Source organism: Camelus ferus, chromosome 29 (genome assembly GCF_009834535.1).
Source record: "Camelus ferus isolate YT-003-E chromosome 29, BCGSAC_Cfer_1.0, whole genome shotgun sequence".
Classification (NCBI taxonomy): domain Eukaryota; kingdom Metazoa; phylum Chordata; class Mammalia; order Artiodactyla; family Camelidae; genus Camelus; species Camelus ferus.
In genome coordinates, this window is record NC_045724.1 from 26,923,138 (window position 1) to 26,944,974 (window position 21,837).

At 48.5% G+C, this 21,837-nt stretch overlaps 1 protein-coding gene and 1 long non-coding RNA gene across 17 annotated transcripts in view; one reads left to right on the forward strand and one right to left on the reverse strand.

Annotated features, from left to right (window-relative positions):
* Nucleotides 1–21,837, forward strand: part of LOC116660511 (atherin-like) — a 209,179-nt gene that overhangs the window by 44,643 nt on the left and 142,699 nt on the right. For 3 of the 16 annotated variants that reach the window (XM_032470208.1, XM_032470209.1, XM_032470206.1), the window contains exon 3: nucleotides 20,686–20,775. The exons of 11 other annotated variants lie outside the window; for them this stretch is intronic. In XM_032470208.1, the coding sequence (XP_032326099.1) occupies nucleotides 20,686–20,775 (90 nt within the window). Of the gene's footprint in view, nucleotides 1–20,685; nucleotides 20,798–21,837 lie in introns of all 16 variants that reach the window. 2 more of the 16 variants (XM_032470207.1, XM_032470205.1) reach the window with 1 other exon arrangement.
* On the reverse strand, nucleotides 1,367–16,293 carry LOC116660513. The gene is made up of 3 exons (XR_004316086.1): nucleotides 16,210–16,293; nucleotides 11,709–11,714; nucleotides 1,367–1,376 (listed from the first exon to the last, which is right to left on the reverse strand). It is a non-coding gene; the product is annotated as an uncharacterized LOC116660513 (long non-coding RNA).

Here is a 21,837-nt window from a genome sequence, read left to right on the forward strand (position 1 = left end):
CATATGGACAAAACACTTAGGGCCGTCCGCATTATAATTTAATAGAGCTCTTTGGGTTGTTTTATTCCCCTGCTGGGGACAAAAATCTCCTTCTGGGAGTTTTTCACATTCATTACTAGCGAATTCAAATACCCGCCGTGCGTGAGATTGAAGTCCAGCAGAAAGCATTCGACTTACAGGGCGTCCCCGGGCGAGTCCAGAATTGGGGCGATTTATTCCCGGGAGGCGCTGGGGGAAATGCACGGCCGCGATCAGCGGGGCCTCAGTGCAGCCGCGCTGGGAGGGGTGACGCGATCCTTCTGAAGCACTTAGTGTGAATTGCTGATGTAAAATGTTTAAATGCAAAAATCAGGATTTGTCAATTATTTTACTTCCTGTGGAGTACAAACCACCACTTCTGCTGATGAGAGACGTCACTGTGTGATTTGTCGGCAGCGTCCCAGTAGCTGTGATGTTGAGTCAAGTGTGCGCTGTTTTAACCCCCCCCCCCCCCCCGTCTCTGGCCCTGAGTTCAGCTGGTTCCGTACAGCAGGCGCCCTCCCAACAGAAAGCTGTCTCCGTCCCGCCCGGTTACCCAGGCCCCAGACGGGCACGCGGGTGCACGTCTGGCGGGTGCTGACGGGGAGACTGCTGAGAACTGTGCTAAACCCGTTTTACTTGTGGTGAGAATTCAAATGAGGGGATGGTTCAAAAGAAGCTAAGAAACTCGGGAGGAGGGAAAACAGAGCTTGGGTCGTTCATCAACCGGAGCACTCACTCCTAAGAGCTGGAAGTGGGCGTCAGGTGACTGAGGACGACCTGGCTGTGACCTGCTGGGCTTCCCGGGCCAGGAAGGCAGGCGCTGAGGGGAGGAGGGGCGGCCTTCAGGGACGGGAGCAGCGCCTCGTCTGTGGTGTGGATTTACTGGGGTTAGTTCTGTGGCCCTGGGCCCGGCTTCTCCGTGCGGGGCGCCCAGTCTGGTTTCCAGACCTGGGAAGGCCTTGCTCCCGCCTTGCTGGGTCAGGACTCACCGGTCAGCTGTCTGCTCGCTTGTCCTTTGGGGCCGGCTCGGGGCCACCACGCAGGCTGCTGGATCTCCACCTGCACTGAGCCTGGTCCAGCCTTTCCATGCGGTGTGACATTAGGCAGGTTACTTAACCTCTGTCCCAGTTTCCCCGTTTAAACGATGTGTGCACTCACACCGCCTGTAGTTGTGAGGATCAAAACGGCCAAATGCGCGTGAAGTGCCGAGCACTTCGGTGGCGTCTGGTGGCCTTAGTGTTATTATTTGGTTCACGCTGAGCTCGGTGCCCTCATCGGCGCGAATCCACAGGCGTAAGGAGGTGTCTACTTGTGCTCTGCCCGAGCGAGCCTGGAATCCAGTGATGTGTGCCCTTCTCCCGGAGAGAGACCCTGTCATAGACCCCTGTCCACGTCCTGGTCACTGCCTCTCCCTCCTCCCGCCTCCAGCGCCCCGTCCGCCCCAGTTCCCACCCCGGATCTTCTTTCTACAAGCCTTCCCGCCTCCACCGCCTTCGTTATGTGCTAGACCAACCCTGGAGGGCAGTGTTGTACATGTGTGTGCACGCATGTGAGTGTGTGTGCACTTGTGAGTGTTACACCCAATATGTCATTCTTTGTCTTCTCTGGACAAAGTTTGTCATTTGGAGTTACAGAGACCAAGTTGTTTTGTGCAGACGGGAAAGCGGCCGCTGCGGGGTCTGACACGGTGGCGTCTGTGATGGGCGGACCCCGGGGTGGACCCAGGGAGGAGCGCCGTGACCGCCGGCCGCGATGCCCAGTTTCCGATGGCGCAGCTCTGCCTCCCAGCTCCAGCCAGGAGCAGTGGGAAGGGCTCGCCCCTCCCAGCCACAGCCTCTCATCCCTCTGTGATGGCTTTTGCGTCATGTGTCTGACGCACTGCTCCTGTAATAACGATTTTGTCAGAAAGAAGCCTGCGAATGAAGCAGGAGTGATTCTTTTCCTTAAGTGTTTTTATTTTCTTCTTTCAAAAATATTTCTCATTGTGATTAAATAAATACATCACATGCAAACAGGTAAGAGTAAAGCTCCTCTTTCTGTGTGTCTTCCAGGCAGGTAGCGCCGGGTGGGGCTCCTTGTGTCCGCCATGTGAGCGAGTCTTGGGAGGGGCATGCTCTGTTCCTCTTCACGGTGACTTTCGGGCGTGAGGCGCTTCCTGCAGGCAGTCCGCGGGGCACGGCTGTGTGTCGCCGTCGGTGTCATTCTGATGATTTGGTAGAAATCCGTTTAGAAGTGGGGTGCGGGGCGGGCATTTACGTCTGTGGATCTGAGCCTGCTTGCCCTGCTCAGCCCTCTGCTTTGAAGGCATCCTTTTCCGTTTCATCACAGGATTTCTGAGAGAAACAGAGACCTTTCCATCCTCAGCTGTGCCACTTACGACTTCGAGAAAAGCCCTTCTGAAGTGGCAGCTGTGGAAATATCTCCAGGATGACGTACACGGGGGACACTGAGGACTGGACAGGGCTCGTTCTAAGGGGATTAAAACACGACACGTTGCTTTCTCTCCTCCAGCATGATAATTAATTCATCTCCGATGTTCATCGTATTACATCAGACACACCCTTCTTTGTCTTCTCTGGACAAGAAAATCCTCTCTGTCCTGAAATGCAAATGAGCATGCCGTCCTGCGCGATGCGTCTCAGGGTTCCGATCTTAATTATTATTCTAGCTTCACTTAATTATCATTCCAGTCTTAATTATTATGACTCACAGACTTTAAAAGAGTTAACAAGTAACTTTCCCATCCACCTAGCATCTTTCTAGTCAAGAGCGTTACCAGGAAAGGGGAAACATCAAGTTACCTCTTCAAGTTCCAGGCAGCAACTGCCAGTTTTTAGACCCAGGATTGTGAGGGACAGAAGACATCTGAGACATTTCAGAGCTGAATGGCGGCTGCAACTTTTGCTAATTCCGCAGACGTTTTCTTTTACTCCCAGGACAGGATAGAACCCGTTTGACTCTGGCATGTTCATTCCAATCCAAGTAGCCCCGCAGCAGCCAGAGGCCTTTGGGGACCCGCTGACATCAGCAGAGACGCCGCGCTGGCTCTTCAGGCGTCCTTCGCTCCCGCTTTGCACTGTGTAGTGACTGCCTGGGGGCCGGGACGCAGGTGTTGTCTGACTACGATGCAGGGCCTGCACCTTTGCACGATTAAATGGAGCCACTCTGAGACACTTTGTGGCTTGAATCATTGGGGAGAAGTGGGTAACCCACGTGGGAACAGGGCGGGAGAGACGAACGGCACCTGACAAGTCAGGTGAAGCCGCTCTACAGACTTGGCGCGGAAACTCCCACAAGTGGCCGTACGCACCCCGTGACCTGCCGGTTCCATTTCTGAGAAAAAGAGAAACAAATCCAAACACTGAAAATTACACAGTTGGATTTTGTTTTCAGGAGAAGAACCCAACAGCTGGAATACGTGCGGTGTTCAGATCTCAGACTGGCCACCTGCGCAGAGGGCGGGGTTGGGGGCCAGCTTCTGCAGGACCCGCCGTGTTTTGTGTTTTTAAATTTGTCCTGGATCGTCGCAGCGCAGCTGCCTGGCCTCGGGGGAAAGCGTGATGTGTGCCCTCGTTCTAGGTGGGTGTTCCGTCTTAAGAGCATGTCATTAAATGGCAGTGGGCGCCAAAGGGACACTTGCACAGCCTCCTTTTGCTCTGTCTTTCGTCGACAAGGGCAACCTGCTGCTTTGTCTCCTCTGAGACCTCATCTTAACGTGTTTATTGTATCTTTAGCTGAAGACATGGTTATCTTTTTTTCTGAAAAGAAAGAAAATGCAGAATTACACAGGTCTGTTTTCTTGCAAAATTTCCCCTTTTTGGGAATCTTAGTTTGGACAGTGAGGCAGGAAAATGGAAGACGTCTCCTCTCAAAATACTGGACAGAGAAAGGCCTTCTCTTGAGCTCCAGCCCCACACAAAGTTCATTGCTTTTCCTCTGTCGGTTTGTTCAGTTCCTGCAGAGAAGAGCTGACGTATATTTATGTACATTTTTTCCTGTTAGCAGTTGGTGTCTCATAGCGGTTGGCAGCTACCTAGTAACCGTGTTTCCCGTCTGCGGGCTCGGTCAAGCCCTCTGTCTCCACCCCCTCCCCCCTCCCCACCCCCACTGGGTGGGGTCTCTGGGCCCAGCAATCGGATGGTTCCTGCCCCCCATAGAATCCTCCCGGCCGCAGCTGTCTCTGCTTCTTCCGTCCACCCTCGCCCACACATTTTATGTTTCCAGAATTTGCTGAAATCTCTTGTCATGCCTGCAGCCTCCCCCATCCTGTCCCTTTGATGGTTATGGGTTTATTTATTTGTATTGACCATCTGGGCTATTATTTCAGTGGAATCTCGAAAGAGAGTGAGGCAGACTGGTGCACCCTGCTCACTGTGCTGAATCAGAGTTCTTCTCCCCATAACTTTGAAATAGTGTTTGCTGAATTAAGATTTGAAGTATTAAAATTAAATTATTCTCTTAAAGGGCCTCCCTGAAGAAATTCAGCACGACTGTGCTGGTCACCGCAGGACAAGGGGGGTGCCTGGCGAAGCCCCAGGTGCCGCGCTCGGGGACGTCGGCCCTCCCACGCGCAGAGGCGTCCTTTCCAGCGGAGGCCCAAGGCCCGTACCCAACGGGGCGACCCGCGCCTCCGTCCTTCCTGTGAACACAAGGGTTGATCTGAGAATCCTGACACTTGACCAGTTAGGTTTTCCCCCGGTAGGCAAGCCTTATCTAAAAGCATCATTAACTAGTATGTCGCGAAGGCGGAGCGTGTCTGCACGCTCAGCGGAGCCCCTGGGCGAGGGGTCCAAGCCGGCTTAGTGCTTGCTGCTCAGGCGGAGAAGTGCAGTCGCCGCTGTGAAAGGAGGCAGGTCTGACGTTCGTCTCGGCCGTAATTCGGGACTGTCAGTGAAGAACCTGACACCTGTGCCCCTCTCTCCAAGGGCACTTGCAGACTGGTGGGACCACAGACGTTTCGGTGAGGCCGGGCCCTGTGTTTATCGCGTACATGCCCCCTGGCCTCGGCAAGCCCTCGTCTGTGTTGTGCAAGCTGCTTCTGCAATCTTTAATGATTCTGTCCATAAAAAAAAAAAAAAAAAAAGTACCATCAAGAGGAAGAAAACCTTGGTATTTTGTGCCCAAAAGAACATTCCTGGTGCCTGAGAACACACGGGTGGTGTCGGCTTGGGGGGAATACAGATCCCTAATGCTGCACACCGGGCGCTTGAGGGCGGCGTGCGCTGGCCTGGGGCTGACCAGCCAGGAACACGTCTTCTTCACCCGCGTGCGCCTCGCCAAGGCCAAGCCTGCCTCAGGAAGTCTTCTCAAGGAAGAGGAGCTGAATGTCAAGTTTTCTCGACTTCTCAGAAGTCTCTTGAATTTCCAGTGGCTACCTCGTGAAACACTAACCTAAACTTCCGGCCAAAGATTCATTTTCCTTTCCTTCTCAGAACATTTTTGTTGATAAAACACATTCCTGGCTTGGCTTTCTTGACAACCTGCGTATTTCTGTCACAGGAGAGGGAGACTTTGGTCTCTGTATGAGTTTCTGTGCAGGGGATGTTGCCAAAATATTATTTATTTGACCAAGTTTTTTTTTTAACTTTTCTTTTTATTGATTTATAATCATTTTACAATGTGTGTCAAATTCCAGTGTAGAGCACAATTTTTCAGTTATACATGAGCATACATATATTCATTGTCACATTTTTTCATTGTGAGCTACCATAAGATCTTGTATATATTTCCCTGTGCTATACAGTATAATCTTGTTTATCTATTCTACAATTTTGAAATCCCGTCTGTCCCTTCCCACCCCCCGCCCCCTTGGCAACCACAAGTTTGTATTCTATGTCTATGAGTCTATTTCTGTTTTATATTTATGCTTTGGTTTTTTTTGTTTTTATTTTTGTTTTTGTTTTTAGATTCCACATATGAGCAACCTCATATGGTATTTTTCTTTCTCTTTCTGGCTTACTTCACTTAGAATTCAGCAAGGTAGCAGGTTATAAGATTAACGTTCAAAAATCAGTTGCATTTCTTTACACTAACGATGAATCAACAGAAAAGGAAAGTAAAGAAACAATCCCCTTTAAAATAGCACCCAAAGTAATAAAATACCTGGGAATAAATCTAACCAAGGAAGTGAAAGAATTATACACAGAAAACTATAAAACACTGATGAAGGAAGTAAAGAAGACTTCAAAAAATGGAAAGATATTCCATGCTCTTGGATTGGAAGAATCAATGTTGTTAAAATGGTCACACTGCCCAAGTCAATCTACAGATTTAATGCAATCCCTATCAAATTACCCAGGACATATTTCACAGAACTAGAACACATCATAATAAAATTTATATGGAACCATCAAAGACCTAGAATTGCCAAAGCATTACTGAAGAGAAAGAAAGAGGCTGGAGGAATAACTCTCCCAGACTTCAGACAATACTATAGAGCTACAGTAACCAAGACAGCATGGTATTGGTACAAAAACAGACATATAGACCAATGGAACAGAATAGAGAGCTCAGAAATGAATCCACAAACTTTTGGTCAACTAATTTCGACAAAGGAGGCGAGAATATACAATGGAATAAAGACAGTCTCTTCAGCAAATGGTGTTGGGAAAACTGGACAGCAGCATGTAAATCAATGAAGTTAGAACACTACCTAACACCATACACGAAAATAAACTCAAAATGGATCAAAGACTTAAATATAAGACAAGATACAATTAACCTCCTAGAAGAAAACATAGGCAAAACATTATCTCACATACATCTCAAAAATGCTTTCCTAGGGCAGTCTACCCAAGCAATAGAAATGAAAGCAAGAATAAACAAATGGGACCTAATGAAACTTACAAGCTTCTGCACAGCAAAGGAGACCATAAGCAAAACAAAACGACAATCTACAGAATGGGAGAAAATTTTTGCAGATGAAACCGACAAAGGCGTGATCTCCAGAATATATAAGCAGCTCATACGACTTAATAAGAAACAACCAAACAACCCAATCCAAAAATGGGCAGAAGACCTAAACAAGCAATTCTCCAAGGAAGACATACAAATGATCAATAGGCACATGAAAAAATGCTCAATGTCACTAATTATCAGAGAAATGACCAAGTGTTTTTGATGGAAGACGTCAGCAGCAAATAATCACAACAGTTTGCTTCCAGTATAGGAAGAAGTGCTCTGTAGGTCTCTGTTGGAAGTAAGGCAATCAAAGCGGTATTTCTGCAAGCAGAAATCCACGGGAACTTGGCAAAAGCGCTTTGAAGACTAACTTCAGGGAGGCTGGGCAGAAGAGAGACAGGAGCTAGGCACACATTTTCACGCCCCTGCTGACCAGCCCCCAACCCCATGCTTCTGCCCTAGCGCCGTCCCTGAGGAGCAGCCTAGGGGATGTGTAATGATAGCCTTTATGGTTATACACCCACATTCTGTAGAAAAAGGACTGGCACTTAGATTCCTCTGCTTGAAAACAGCTACAGAAATAACCAGTAGCAGTAACATCTGCTTTGGCGACCATAATAATGCGGACGACACAGACTGATGTTGAAGTAACATTAATTTGGAACATTTTGTCATCATTGGTACAAAATTTAAAAAAAATTTGACACTGATCTTCTGTATTTACGTCCCTTGCTTCAAAGCTTTTTCCTTTGGTTTGTTTTGCTTGTTAAACCATTAATTCTCCTTTTCTTGGCTTGGAAAGTGGATAATGTTTTCCAGTGTCTGATTACTGGTGCAACTTCCAGCCTTTTAAATGTGGCGAGAGAATGAACAGCAGTCTGTGTATTGTTGTGGTCACCTTGAATCACAGTAGGTGTAAAATCATGAAATCAGCTCCCCCAGGAAAAACGAAACATGCATAAATTGTGCAAATTATATGGCTTTTCCCAAGGTTTAGCTGCGAGGTACCGGAAGCTGTTTCTCCGTCAAGATGCCGTCCCAGTGTTCCCTGGGGTGCGGGTTGGGGTTTGCAGTGGGAGTAAGAATTCTGGTGTGGGTTCCATCCCCATGCCTGTCCTAACCAGCTGTCCACTATGTCTTCTCCAGTCATCGCTTCTGAGTTTGGCGAATCGGGTGGGGCAGGGAAAGTGACTATAAGGAATCAAAACAGAAAGAACTGTTAGCGAACCAAACTTGGGTCTGCTTGTGGGTGCACGTGAAACCAGCCTGCTGACCCCGGGTCGTAGTGAAGAAAAGTGCAGCGTAATCGCAGGGCACCGGGCAAGGAGTCCAGGCAGCTGGCGCTTAAAAGACCCGAAGTCCCTGACGGGAAAGGGTTTTTAAGGACAGGGAGGGAGGGGGGTGTGAGGGGCGTGGTCAGCTGGTGGACGTTCTTCTGACTGGCTGGCGGGGAGGTCATCCGGAGTCAGCATCTGCCTCTGGTTCCAAAAGGGGTCCATGCGCTTGTGGGCAGCAGACAGGTAGCTTCTCCCACCTGGCGGGGTTTTCAGGATCTGCACTGCAGTCCAAGGACAGGGTCAGAATACAACCTATAACCCCTGAGGGGGAGCTAAGGGTCCTTGGCTTTGTTTAATGGCTAAACTATTATTATTTTGTGTTGCTGGATGATTTTCCTTTTTTTCTGCATTTTCTCACTTCTCTGATTTAATGTTCTCTTTGGAACTCAGGAAAGGCCCGGGAGATTAACGTTTTCTACAGACAAGAAGCAGGTGGAGGACACGGGGAGGTGGTCTGTCCTGGGAAGGCCCCAGAGGGTCCTGCTCGGCTACGTAATCAGGGAAAAATTTATATCTACTCAGATGTGTGTCGAGTTTCCAAACCCACAGAAAGAACGGCCCTGCGTGCGCCCCTTTACCTCAACCCCCGTAGATAAAATAGCTGTGCTGATGGGGAAGCGTGTCCGGGTGACCTGATTTAATTCTGAGGCAGGGACACCAGCCATTAGCAGGACCCAGAGAGGCTGGGTGCAGCTGGCTGTCAACGTTTCTAGACGCGTTCGACTGTGTTTGTTTCCTCCCAGATGCGGATGTGAGTGGCTGGGAGCTTTCCGGTCCTCTGTTTGGTAGACACTACTGTTCTGTCCTCTCTCCCTCTGTGTGCTCTCTGACGAAGGTGCATTCTGTGGTGCTAGAGGCCAGACCATCCCTGGCTGGTCACAGTCTGGTCATAGCTTCTCTGGTCCCAGCGGGAGGAGGCGGTGTGGCCAGGCGGTGCTGAGTGCACGCTGTCTGGGGAGAAGGGGGTTGACACACTGTGACCTGGGCCTCCTCTGCCTCCCGCCTGCCTCCGTCACCTTCCCTGGAGGAATCTGACCAGGAGAGGAGCCGTGGACAGCAGAGCCTGGGGAGAGGGGACCGGCTTGGAGTTGAAAGGCACCAGGCGAAGCGTTGGCCGAGCCAGTGACCACAGCAGCCCCAAATGGGACCATCGTTTAGTCAGACGGAGGCTGGTCAGAAAGCTGAAGCACAGAGAACTGCCACCTGCCAGGTCCCCTTCATCACATTCGTCTGCAGGCTCCCGGCCTCACGCATTTACAGCGTTGGGTTAGCGTCTGCTGGGCAGCGAGGTGGCTCGGTTACACACCTACGTTCCTTTTCCCGTTCTTTTCATTACAGGCTGTTACAAGATACTGAATATAGTTCCCTGTGCTGTACAGTAGGACCTTGCTGTTAATCTATTTTGTTTCTAGTAGTTTGTATCTGCTAATCTCAAACTCCTAATGCATCCTCCCTCACCCCCTGCTTCCCCCTTGGTAACCATAACTGTGTTTTCCATGTCTGTGAGTCTCTCTCTGTTTTGCAAATAAGTTCATCTGTGTCCTTTTTTTTTTAAGATTCCACATATGAGTGATATCATATGATACTTTTCTTTCTTTTTCTGACTTAATTCACTTAGAATGATGATCTCCAGGTCCATCCATGTTGCTGAAAATGGCATTATTTTATTATTTTTATGGCTGAGTAGTATTCCCTTGTATAAATACACCACACCTTCTCTATCCAGTCATCTGTCGATGGGCGTTTAGGTTGTTTCCATGTCTTGGCTGTTGTAAATGGTGCTGCTGTGAACACTGGGGTGCAGGTGTCTTTTCCAATTAGAGCTCCCTTGGGGTACATGCCCAGGGGTGGGACGCAGTCACATCTCTGTTGGGCACTTCTTTTTCACGAAGACATCATCAACCTTGATTTCCTATCTGTTTAAAGGCTTATTTTTGTGGATTTCTCTTTAGCATTTGTAATTGCTAACTAAATAAAACACAAAGCTCAAAAGACCAAGGAGAAAGCACCAGTGCAGTGCTGAGCGCAGCCCTGAAAGCGAAGGCCCGCGTAACCGACAGTAAGCTTTGCATCTGCCCTTTCTCATCGTGAAAAAAAATTGTCCCCTCAACTCATTGTTACTGAGTTGCGACTAAAAAGTTAACCTTTATTTTTCAGAGTTTTGCGTAACAGCAGATTATCTAAAACCCAGGCTGGGTGCTTTTCCCATCCGGATTCATCACAGAGACTGTAGGTGCAAGCATGTGCCTCTGCACGAAACCCCATGCTTCTCTCCAAAGTAAAGAGATCCCCAGCAGGGAGGGCCCGGCCTCTGAGCGCCGTGAGAGAGCGTCACGGCCCTAGCGAGTCAGCCGCAGGTGCTGGAGGACGCGGACAGCCGCAAGCTCTCCTGCCTTCTCTGAGAAGTCACGTTCAAGAGGGTTGTTGAAGATCGGCCTTTTCTCCGGTTCTCAGTAATTTCCTTGCTGGCAAATCTAAAGATTTCCAAGACTTCCTTTTCCTTTGGCTTTTTAGTAAAAAAGAGATGAGAGAAGTTCCACAGACAGCCTGACTCTGGCCAGACCTCAGAAGCCATCCCTGGTGTCCTGTGTGGGGGTCGGCATGGCTGGTCCCTTCATCAAACAAACGGAGCAGAAACCCCGCCCCGGTCCTCGGGGTCTCCGCGCAACGGGGCTGCTGGGCCCGGGGACTCACCCTTCACTCCGCCGTCTCCTCGCCCCGTGTGCGCGCATCGCTGAGGGTCTCCTGTCGCCGCCTTCCCCTCAGCACCACGATCTGAGTTCCAGCCATCGGGTGAGGGTCCTGCCTCGGATGCCTGCCAGAGAGGACCTGGGGCAGGGGCGCAGCGGTGCACCCCACCGCCCCGGCCTCGTCGCTGGCTTTGCTTCTGTTTTGCTTTGTATTAAGGGACAGTCAGTGCACAGTGTTGTGTGAATCCTGGCGTACAGCGCAGTGATTCAGTTACACACATACATATGTATTGCTTTTCATGTTAGTTTTCATTATAGGCCGTTACAGGGTATTGAATGCAGTTCCCTGGGATATGTAGAAAAAACTTGTTTATCTCTTTCATGTACAGGTGTGTGTATCTGCAAATCCTGAAGTCCCAGTTTCTCTCTTCCCACCCCCTTCCCCCTGGTAACTGCAAGTGTGTTTTCTATGTCTGTGAGTCTGTATCTGTTTTGTAAATAAGTTCATTTGTGTCCTTTTTTAAGATTCCACATGTAAGTGACCCCGTCTGGCGTTTGTCTTTCTCTCTCGGGCCACTTCACTCAAGCCATGTGGATGCTTCCCTGCCATTTCCAACCCACGGCCAGCACGTCCCTCACACGCCTGCTGGGGAAACTGAAGAGGTGCTTTTCAAAAAGTGCTTTGGGACCTTTACGTGAAAGGGAGTTTGTAAGTCAAGTGATGTGTTCCTCTATTTTCAAATAGAAGAGATTAGTCTACCCGATGCTTTTTTTCCCTTTGAAATTGCCCACTGAGCAGGGAGTGGACCTGAGTGAGCGACGGCTTCCGTGTCGCGAGTGTTGACCGAATGCCGGCAGGAGGAAGCTGTCTTTGCTCAGCACACCTGGTGTGACATTTGGTGCGAGAGCGCCTACAAGAGACAAATGTGTGCTCATTTCACCTTACAACTGTTCGTTTATAACCAATGAATACGGTGCTTTACAGAAATCATGTCAGTGTGGAAACGTGTCTACTCTGAGACGCGCTACCAGGGAAGCTGCTGTCTTAATCTATTGGTTGGTAACTGGAAGTGGAGTGAACATGCGACAGAGAAGGTAAATTAGGGGAAATTAAATACTTGAACTCAAAGGGTTTAAAATAGACGTTAGCAGTCACTTTTCACAGAGGTGACTCCTGCACTCCCGCCCGCCCGCCCGGGTCCCAGCGCTCAGGTCTGTGGCTCTGCCACAGTGTGTCTGGGGCACTTACGACGGGCTGTCCCCCTGTGTGGGGGGGCAAACGCAGGTGTGGGGTACACGTGACACCCCCGGGGACCCCGCAGACAGCCATGCTGCAGTAACCGCAGGGGAGCAGCCGCGGGGCAGTGCCTCCTCCTGCCGAGGAAACGGGCGCGCCTCTCTTTGCCCTCTGCCTATGAGGTCTGTTGTCTAAACGTGCGTCTGGAAGAGCCTGGTACCAGAAGTGCTTTTAAGGGATTTAGCTGAAAGTGTGGCCAATCTCCTGTCCATCGTATGCATTTTTTACTTAAGGAACTTTCTATCATCGTACACTGAGCTGGAGGAATCTTTGAGGACCATGTGATCCAACCTCCAAGTTTCACAGGAGGAATATTGGGGAACAGCATTTTTCAGCAAGATCACTGAGACATCGCGGCCAGCATCGCGGTCTCCACTTGCGCCTCAGTGCCGCTCGGCGCTGACAGGTCAGCGGTTTCGGGGTCTCACCTTCAGGCCAGACAGGCACTAACACGCGCTTCTCAGGAAGACACTTCTTCCCCACAGAAGACAGGACCACAAATACCACCGAAGTAAGTGACATTTGCTTCAACATCTCTTTGTATGTTTTAGAAAATGCAAACTTTGGATTCAGTAAGCATATGCCTACGTTCTGACAGCTTCACTAAAGCTATCAGGCTCTTCTTACAGAGCTGAGTGTGGCTTCTTCAGATAACATTGGAGTCTCACTTCCAGGTCTTAATATAAATTAAATAATACCTATCTATTTATCTATTCCTAAATGTGGCTTTCAGTATGAATCGGTGAATATAAATACACCCACACGTGTGTGTGTCTATGTGTCTGTGTGTCTATACGTGTGTGTGTGTGTCTGCGTGTGTCTGTGTATGTGTCTGTGTGTGTGTGTGTGTGTTTGTATGTGTATGTATCTGTGTCTGTGTTTGTATGTGTCTGTGTGTGTGTGTGAGTGACGTTTGGGGTCCTCGGAGAGTTCCTCAGATTACAGCTGTGACAGGGCTTTGCTTTCTAATGCTCCAGCTCATTGAAGAACCAGGTTTAGAGTTCCTCTAAGCAGGTAGTTTGAAAGCTTATGTTAAAGTAGTTCAGTCCCATCCAGGCTGAGAAAAATGCCCTGCTGGCCTCTGTCGGCGAGCATGTCTCAGACTCGTGGGTCCTTCCGTCTTCACCGCAGGCGTCTCGCTGACGCCCGCCCAGTTTTGCCTGGACTACGTTGTGTCCTGTCTGCTGTCCCTGCTTCGGTGTCTCCCCCCTGCAGTGTCTGTTGTGTTTGGAGAGAGCTTTTAAAAACACTCATCTGACAACACCATTCGTCTGCTCTGACCCGTCCTTAGCGTCCCACGTCCTGAACTGAAGCCTAGAATCCTGGGCAAGCTGAGCCCTTCCTGCAGGGCGTGGTCCTGGGCACCCGCCCCAGCCGCCGTCCGTTCCTCTCCTCGCGGCCCAGCGAGGACGGGCCATCACCGTGGCCTTGCAGCTCCCAGGAGCCCTGCAGCTCCCGTCTGACCGAGCACTGTCTGCGCGCTGCCTCCTCTGCCTGCAGTGCTGCTCCTTCACCGCTGCTTTTAAATGTCCTCCTCTTAAATACGGAGCACTGGGGAAGGCTTCATTTAAACCCCTCCCTACCACACGCGCAGAGTCAGTCCCTTTTCACAGTCTATCAGAACATCATTTATTTCTCATCTTACGTTGAACACAAGCTGTTAGCAGACATTTCTGTCTTCGTTTAACTGCAGTTGCTTCAGTGAAGCTCCAGGCCCGTGAGTAGAGACTTTGTTTTGATCGCTGCTTCCTCACCAGTCTTAGCATCGTGCCCAACACTAGATGTTACATCGTTTTTAAAATAAATACATAAATAAAACCATTTTTCTAAAAAGGGCAGCCAAGATGCTGATCATACGGACTTTATTTTTAGTAGATAAATCGTATGGATTCTAATGAAGTGGATAAGATTACTAAAGATCCAGGCAGTGTTCTCCAGACATGTTAGATATGTTATTTGATAATGACTGGAAATCTCAAATAATGCACTTATTAAAGGAACAGTTTTATCACTTAGAAAGGTTTAAAGAGAATTATGTGAAATATGCTATAGAAAAGTGAAACTTCCCTTTGTGGATTGTTCTCTATAATTCGCATTCAGTGATACTGTCTCATTCGTTGAACATCAGTCACTCCACTTCCTCATTAAAATAAATTAAATGCCTTCATGTTTTCCACTCAATTATGATTTGATGATGAGATCATTCCTTTGTATTGAGACGTGGTTTTGCTCAACCAGGTTTGAGGTAAATTCTTATAAATTGCATGAAGCGGGTAGTTAGATGGCTAATTACCTAGGGAAGGTGTCACAAAGTCACAAGTTCAATTTAAGTACTTGGTTTGAAATACCCATAAAATCAAACTCCTTCCGTAAATACGGTTGCATTGAATGACTAGAAATAAAAGCACAGGACCATTTGCCTAATTTACCTCATTGGAGATTCCTCTATGCAGTGACTCTTCCGGACTCCAAGCTGAAGTCAAATGCAGGTCTCAGGTCTAAACTGGCCTGTGTATCACTAGGCGAAGGCAGTACAATGTGGAAAACTTTGGAAAGAAATGAAAATCCCCTGTAGATCTTTCTCAGCATTATCTCACGGTGCTGTAATTGTGTACCTTTAAAAATATGCTGATAATTCTGTTGTTACAGAGAGTCCTTGAATTACTCTGGAGCCCCAGCACGCAGAGGTGGGATCAGGAGACACCGTCTGTGGCACCTGCGGGGCTGGAGATAAGCCCCAGACCTGAGATTACCTGGACACATAGCAAGTGAAGACCGTGTGGGCGTGCGTTGTCATTTTTCTTCACATTCCAGTAACACGTTTGTTCTTGCACAAAATTTCATTGATTTTCTTCTGCCACATGTATAATCAGCTCTGATTTTTTTCTGGGTTTCTTCATATAATACTCTAAAAGATACTGTAAGTAGCTCGTGTCCTTTTTGTGTATAATTTGGATTCCTAATTGTAGTCAGAAACTCAGACATGTTTGTAAAATGTGTTTTTAATTCTGGCAGAAAACTAATACGTGTAGGTTAAAAATAGCTTGCAGGAAGGTGATTATGCGTACTATTAAATCTGGCATCTGGCCCAGGAGAAAGACTTCAGTTGAAAGAAGACTTCAATTTATTTCCATCTGGAGGGTGTTCAAGAAACCACTGCCTGTAATGTCTGAGAGCTGCTTGCTCTGACTTCTGACAGCGCAAACTCAGTCGTCAGTGTCCAAGGTTACCAAGGCGCTGACGAGGATTTAGAAAGGGGCAAATCAAGACTCATCTTGCTGACGGAAAGAATGAGATAAAGGTTTTAAATACAGCGACCGAAGAAACTCAGATCATTAGAAAGGAAACCAAGAAACTGAAAAGGAAGAAGTAAAATGAAGGGGTTTAAACTGTAGATGGAAATGTCTGTGAAAACGTTGACCACATCACATAGAAGGTTACAGATGACAGAAGAGTTTACGCCGAGAAATGTTTAACACCCGCAGGTCTTAACTGACTGTCGTTGAGTATTTTGTATGGAAAGATAATACATATACAGAAAGAGCATGAAACATAAATGTAATGCAGCAAATGCTCGGAACGAACACCTGTTTAACATGGCCCAGGCTGAGAAACACCGTCCCTTCATCGGAAGCTGGCCAGGTGTCCCTTAATACCAGCCTTCTCTCCTCCCTTGGAAGTGACCTCTGTCCTGACTGTAGGGTCCTTGGAGGAGTTGAAAGCTGGTCAGACACAAGCAAAGGCAGAATGAGAGAATTGGCAGGTGGGTCTGTTGGAGCAAAGTCAAGTTTCCGAGCGATGGGGAGTCCTGGAGGTGACAGTGCGAAGGTCCGGGGCGTGTCCAGGAGCTGTTCCAGAAAGGGCAGAAATAAATTAGAAGCCAACCGTTTGTCGGTGTAATTCTGGAGATTCTTTTAAGCTTCTTGGCAGGAAAATAAAGTGATTTCCAGTACCTAGAAATAACTGTAAAAAAATAATTTTGTAGTGAATAATTGACTAAATTCAAAGAGGAGGGAACGCATTCCGGCTGGAGAAAGGATGAGTTGAGGGCACAGATGGACATCCACGAGGACGATTCGGGAGAGAGGGTGGCCATGTCTGGCGGAGCAGAGGCCGTGCCTGTGAGAGTGACAGAAAGGCGCAGAGTGGCTGCAGGGCTCCTGACTCGGCTTCTAGTTCATAATCTCCCCACTAGACGGTGGCGATCAAGATAGTGACGTGGCGGAAGAGAGTTCTAAACTAGCCATGCCTTCCCTGACGCGGAGGTTCTAGGCCATGGAGCTCTTGGCCCTTTCAGAGCAGTTGGAACTGTGGTGAATATGGTGGGGATGGTTACGGTGGACGGCAGGCAAGCCTCACAGCTGTGCTCTGACTGACACTTAAACATGCCTTCGTAGGTGGAGGGTATTTGCGGTTTGTGGGCACGGATGGTAATTTATTTCTCTTTATATTTCTGGTACGTAGCCCCCGTGCCTGGTGCCTAGAAAGCACTGAATAAACGCTTGTTGCAATGAGTTGCCTTATTTCATAAGGCCATCGATCCTTCTCCATTAAACCAAATGTGTTTGTTGGCCTATTCTCAAGGAAAAGAGCTAATGAGTAAATTCTACTTATGCAAAACTTAGTGTTTTTGCATAAGATTGCTGCTTGGTTTGCATGAGGCTGACAGTGTGAAAGGAGTACTTTGAACCATGGAGACTTGCTTTGAATTTTTGAAGGACCGTCATGGTAATAAGGAAGCCAGGACAGAGAGGGGGAGGGGGGAGAGAGAGGAGAGGGAGGGGGAGGGGGAGAGAGGGAGGGGAGATGGAAGGGGGAGGGGAGGGAGGGGCACACTTTACCCTGGCGGGTGGGGTGCTGCTGCCCATTCTGTGTCATTTTTAAATCGAGGAGGGGCCTTGGTGAATTCTTCTGCATTGTTTTGTCAGAGGATAGACAGTCTGGACACATTCGGTGACTTCTGACATACTGGGGTTCAGAGTTTTAGAACAGAGCTTTTGTTTTGTGACACTTGCTTTATTTCTCTGTATGTTTAAGGTATGTACGCCTGTACCTTCTTCCCCCCCCTCCTCCCTTTCTCCTCCCCCCCTTCCCCTCCTCCTTCTCTTCCTCCTTCCTTTTGTCTGAATTCACCATCATGTGGAGGCTGAGATGAGCGCCCCGTGGAGTTTGTCCTCGAGGGAGACTCTGTGTCCACGAAGGAAGGGACTGTGTCCGTCCTGTCAATGCTCCAAGGGTCTGGGGCTTCCAACAGCGTGTAACTCAGGAGCAGCCAGCGGAGGGGCTGCACCGGGCGAGGTGAGGGACGGGCACGCGCCCAGCTCTCTGAGCCCTGCGCCCTCCCAGCATCGCCGCGTGTTTGCCAGAAGCAGCTAGAACAATATTTAGGAAACTAAATCATCTTCGGTAAAGATGCGATTCCATCATGGCTGGTACATTCCTTTGCAAGTGGTCTCCATGGGGTTCAAAGTTAGATGATTTTAGAATTGCATTTAAAGTAACTAAATTGCTTAAAACCAAATGAACCTTTGGAAGGTGGGCCCTTAATACAACATGCTATGGAGCCCTCATACCTGTGTTAAGAGATTGTATTGTTTTACTTAACACATCTGCTATAGATGTTCTCTTATCAAAAAAACAAAAACACTGGACCCTGAGAAACCCAGAAGAAAAGGTTGGCAACGGGGACCTGCCCAGCCTCCTGGAGTCCTGGTCGGGCGGCTGCGGGTCCGGGAGTGGACCCAGCAGCAGACAGGACCCTGCACCAGCCTGGCAAAGCCAGCGGTCAGTCAGTGTTTTCTGAACTGAACTGTTTGGCAGCACCAACTCCTCAAGCAGCAGCAGATCAGTTATTTCTTGTTTCCATTGGTGTGTCTGCAGAAAACCTGTATTTTCCTCTGGAAATGTTAATGGCGTGAAAAACATTTTCTGTGCTCTGAGAAGGTGCAGAAGTGAAATTTTTTTTGAGTCCTTGGTAAGTCCTGGGGGAAATTACTTTTAAAGGAGCCAAACATTAGTTTTAGACTTTCAATGTGTCGAGATTGAAAAATGCTTTCAGGGAGACGGTGTTGGGGTTTTGTTTTGCTTGCGTTCTTTCTATGTTTAATGGCTGTGTTTTGGAAGCGCGGGGCCTCATCAGACCTCTGCCCGGCACCGGCTGGCTCCTTTACTTCACACCGAGCTGGTCCTTCACTTCTCCGCTTCCAACTTAGGTTCTGTTTTTCCTGTGTGCTCATCTGCATCTGTTGCGGTTTAAACTCTGATCACCTTTCGGGCCTGTTAATTTCTCAGGCTCCAGTACGCTTGGGTTTCCTTGCAGCCAGCCAGTCGGCACTGAAGCCACCATCTGCTAGTCCTTTGTCTCTTGCAGCCCCAGGCTTGTGTGACTCGCAGCCCTGTGTGCCGAGAGTCTTTAATTGGTCTTGAAATGGTCCATTAATCATTCAGTATGTTTATAAAAGAGGCAGGCTTCTTTTATTTGACTAGTGCATAGATTAGATGTTTTAAGATGTTCCCTTCTGGTGGCATCTTAACAGGTGTTCTACCAACTTTCCTTAGTTCTTTTGATGTCCTTTTAAGCCAGGATCATAATTACCCACAGATTAATTTCCTTCCCTAGACAGGCTGAACAAACGATAAGTAAAATTTAAAAAAGGCTTCAAGGAAAGATGTGAATCGTGGTGTGGGCACTCGGGTGAACAGGACTCTGGTCGTCAGCAGTGTAAATGAAAGTGCTTCTCTGTGTGAGGCCTGGAGGCCACGGACCTGGTAAAACCCACCAGAAGAGTGGGTTTGAATGCAGCAGCAAAACGCTTCACCTGAGCACGTGCTGTTCTGGTGCTGGGGTGGGACCGGGCCACCAGGTACGAGGGAGGCCCGGGGATGCCCCCCGGTGGGGTCCTGCACCCACGCTTCCTGCCTTGAGGTGTGCAGGTCTTCTGGGATTTCTCACCAGTGGATCAGAGTTTCTTCAATGACCTAGCAAGTTGGCCATTTTAGTGGTGTTTCTGTTTCTCGGTGGGATGTAGAGCTTCAGGAGGTTTACAAAATACGTCGTGTGTGTGAGAGCCCTTTGACTGTAACAGTGCCCCCCCAGACTTGGCTATCCGTGCGTCCCAGTTGCTATTAAAAAGTGGAAATCAAACTTCCCAGCGCTGGGGCCTTGGCTCCATGACTGGTCGTAACTCCCGCCTGCTTTCGCGACCTCGCTTGTTCTGCGTCCTGAGTCCGTTCTTCAACGGAGAAGTATTTTTGTTCATTGCAGGTGACTCCTAGTAACTTGAAGAGCCTGTGAATGTTCCAGAAAGGACAGCAGGCCGGGTGGGTGACCTAGATTCCCACACGGTCCTGCCTGTGTCAGCTCTGACAGTCGTCTGCTCACCCCCAGCCTGCCTTCCCTCAGCCGTGGACGTCAGGCCGCAGACTGCGGGCTGTGCTCCAGGCCGGATTTCTGGGACCTTGTTACCAGTCCCTCGCAGGCAGTCCCGGGGGCTGTCATGGATTGGGGTGACCTAAGGTTTTATCTGCTCCCAGAGTTACTTAGCCTGCAGCCTTCCTTACAATTGGAGACCTTTCAAAAGCGTCACTCCCTGCGCACAACAGGAAACCTGAAACAGATCCACTTTGCCAAATATTCTTAATTTTATCATGTTTCTCCTGTTTCCAGGTGGTGGGTGGGGCCAGGAGTGGCAGAGACAGCAAAAGGATGGGACAGTGAAGGGGAAGGATCATCAGGCCATCTCAGAAGGGCGTTTGGAAAGTCATGCTTAGGGGTCACCGGACATGCCGGACCCCCGCTAAGCGGCCCCTGCGGATTTGTTTTCCACATTAGTAAGAGTCGTGCACAGATTTTACAGCTGTCCATGCAGCTGCTCGCTGTCCGCTAAACAAACTCAGCCGTAAAAGATCTGAATAGATGGAAATCTCTAGAATTTGACTTGAATGTGACTTATTCAAAGGGATCCTATCAGGTGGTGGAGGAACATTCATCTTAACATGAAGTGAAGAGCATTCATCTTCATAGTTTTTCATTCTGAAGTTTGTAGAGCAAAGGGTTTGAAAATTTACTGTGGGTGAGCGTTTGGAGATTTTGTTGATTCAAGTATGATTTCTGTTTTAAATGTGTCTATCACAGCTAATAAATAATCACGGTGAGGATTTAATCGTATGACGCAGCGCCCGCGAGATTTAGAAGTAATTCCTCCTCGTTGACCCCTGCGTTTTTGCTTCCCCAACCAGCCCCGTGTCATTCTGCGTTCCCCTCAGGCAGGCACGCGCAGGCTCCTACACCCTCGGAAATCCTTCGTCGTAAATAATTGGAAATACATTCTAGTTACACAGCATATTTAAACAGCTTTCCATGTTTCCCTTGGAATAAAAAATTATAAGATAATTTAAAATTCTGACATAGTTTTAGAACTTCTCTTTCGCTCGTCCGCAGTTCACAGTGAGCCCCCAGGATCGAGTGCTGCTGGACAGACGCGCGGCTGGATGTCTCTGCGAGGCTGCGGAGCTGCCTAGACAAAAGCAGGTATCTGTGATTGTGGGAAGAAGTAAGTAATTTCTTTTTGTGAGAGCACAAAGCACAGTTTAAACGAGTTACCCTAGGTGTGTCGTGGACATGGAAGCATCACACAGAAAGCAGTCGTTCATTTAGAAACGTCACCGTCGTTTGCTCTGTTTCAAGCTTCAGCATTCGAGTCTGGGGCCTTCCCCAGACCCTCCTCTCTGGGGCTGATTTTTCAAATGAAATTATTAGAAATAATTCCAGTGGTTTTAACATTTTTTTAAAGTGGCAGAATCCTCTTTTAGCACAAAATGAAATTCTAAGTGAAGAGAAATCGTCAGGGAAGCTCTGCGGTAAATGGACACAAGGGAGCAGGGGTCCCGGGGGGCGCTTTGCTCTCAGCGTCCCTGGTGCGCGTTGAGCCCCTCCCGCACCCGAATAAAGGCCTTGGGCAGCCTCTGCTCCTGGTCCTAATGGATTCACCTCCCAACCCACCGGCCTTTCTAGAGGCTTTCTTGTTAAACGTGTTAATATTAAATCCAAGCTAATTTAATTTTTTAAAAATCTGAGCTCATCGGTGTAAACTATGTTAAATGGTTATCAAATGGCAAAAATACCAATGCCAGAAGGGAACAGAAAAAGCAAGAATTTGCAAATGTATATTGGGTTTTCTTAGGAACTAAAGATTATGGAATGCAAGATGTATTCACAGCCCGAAAAATGTGGAGCCAGGGACGTAAGGATAAATGGAATTCAACATGCATGAGTTACTCTGGCTCAGTGTATTTGATCCCACATTAAAATTAAAAACCAATCAATCAGACTCCAAGGGGAGATCTGCCACCACGAGAACAAGTACCTCCATATTTGGAAGCGTCTCGAGTTGGCCAGCGTAACCGGCACCAGTTTACATTTTGTCAGCAATCTGGCTACAGAGCTGTAGACCTCTGCTGGTTGATTCTTAGTGGTGACCATTTACAAAGATGATTGTCATAGGTTTATACAAAATAAAATCCTTTTTCTCAGTTTATCGGTTCCTGTTGGAGGTGAGAGTCCTCTCGTAGGCAGACTCCAGGAGATGGCACT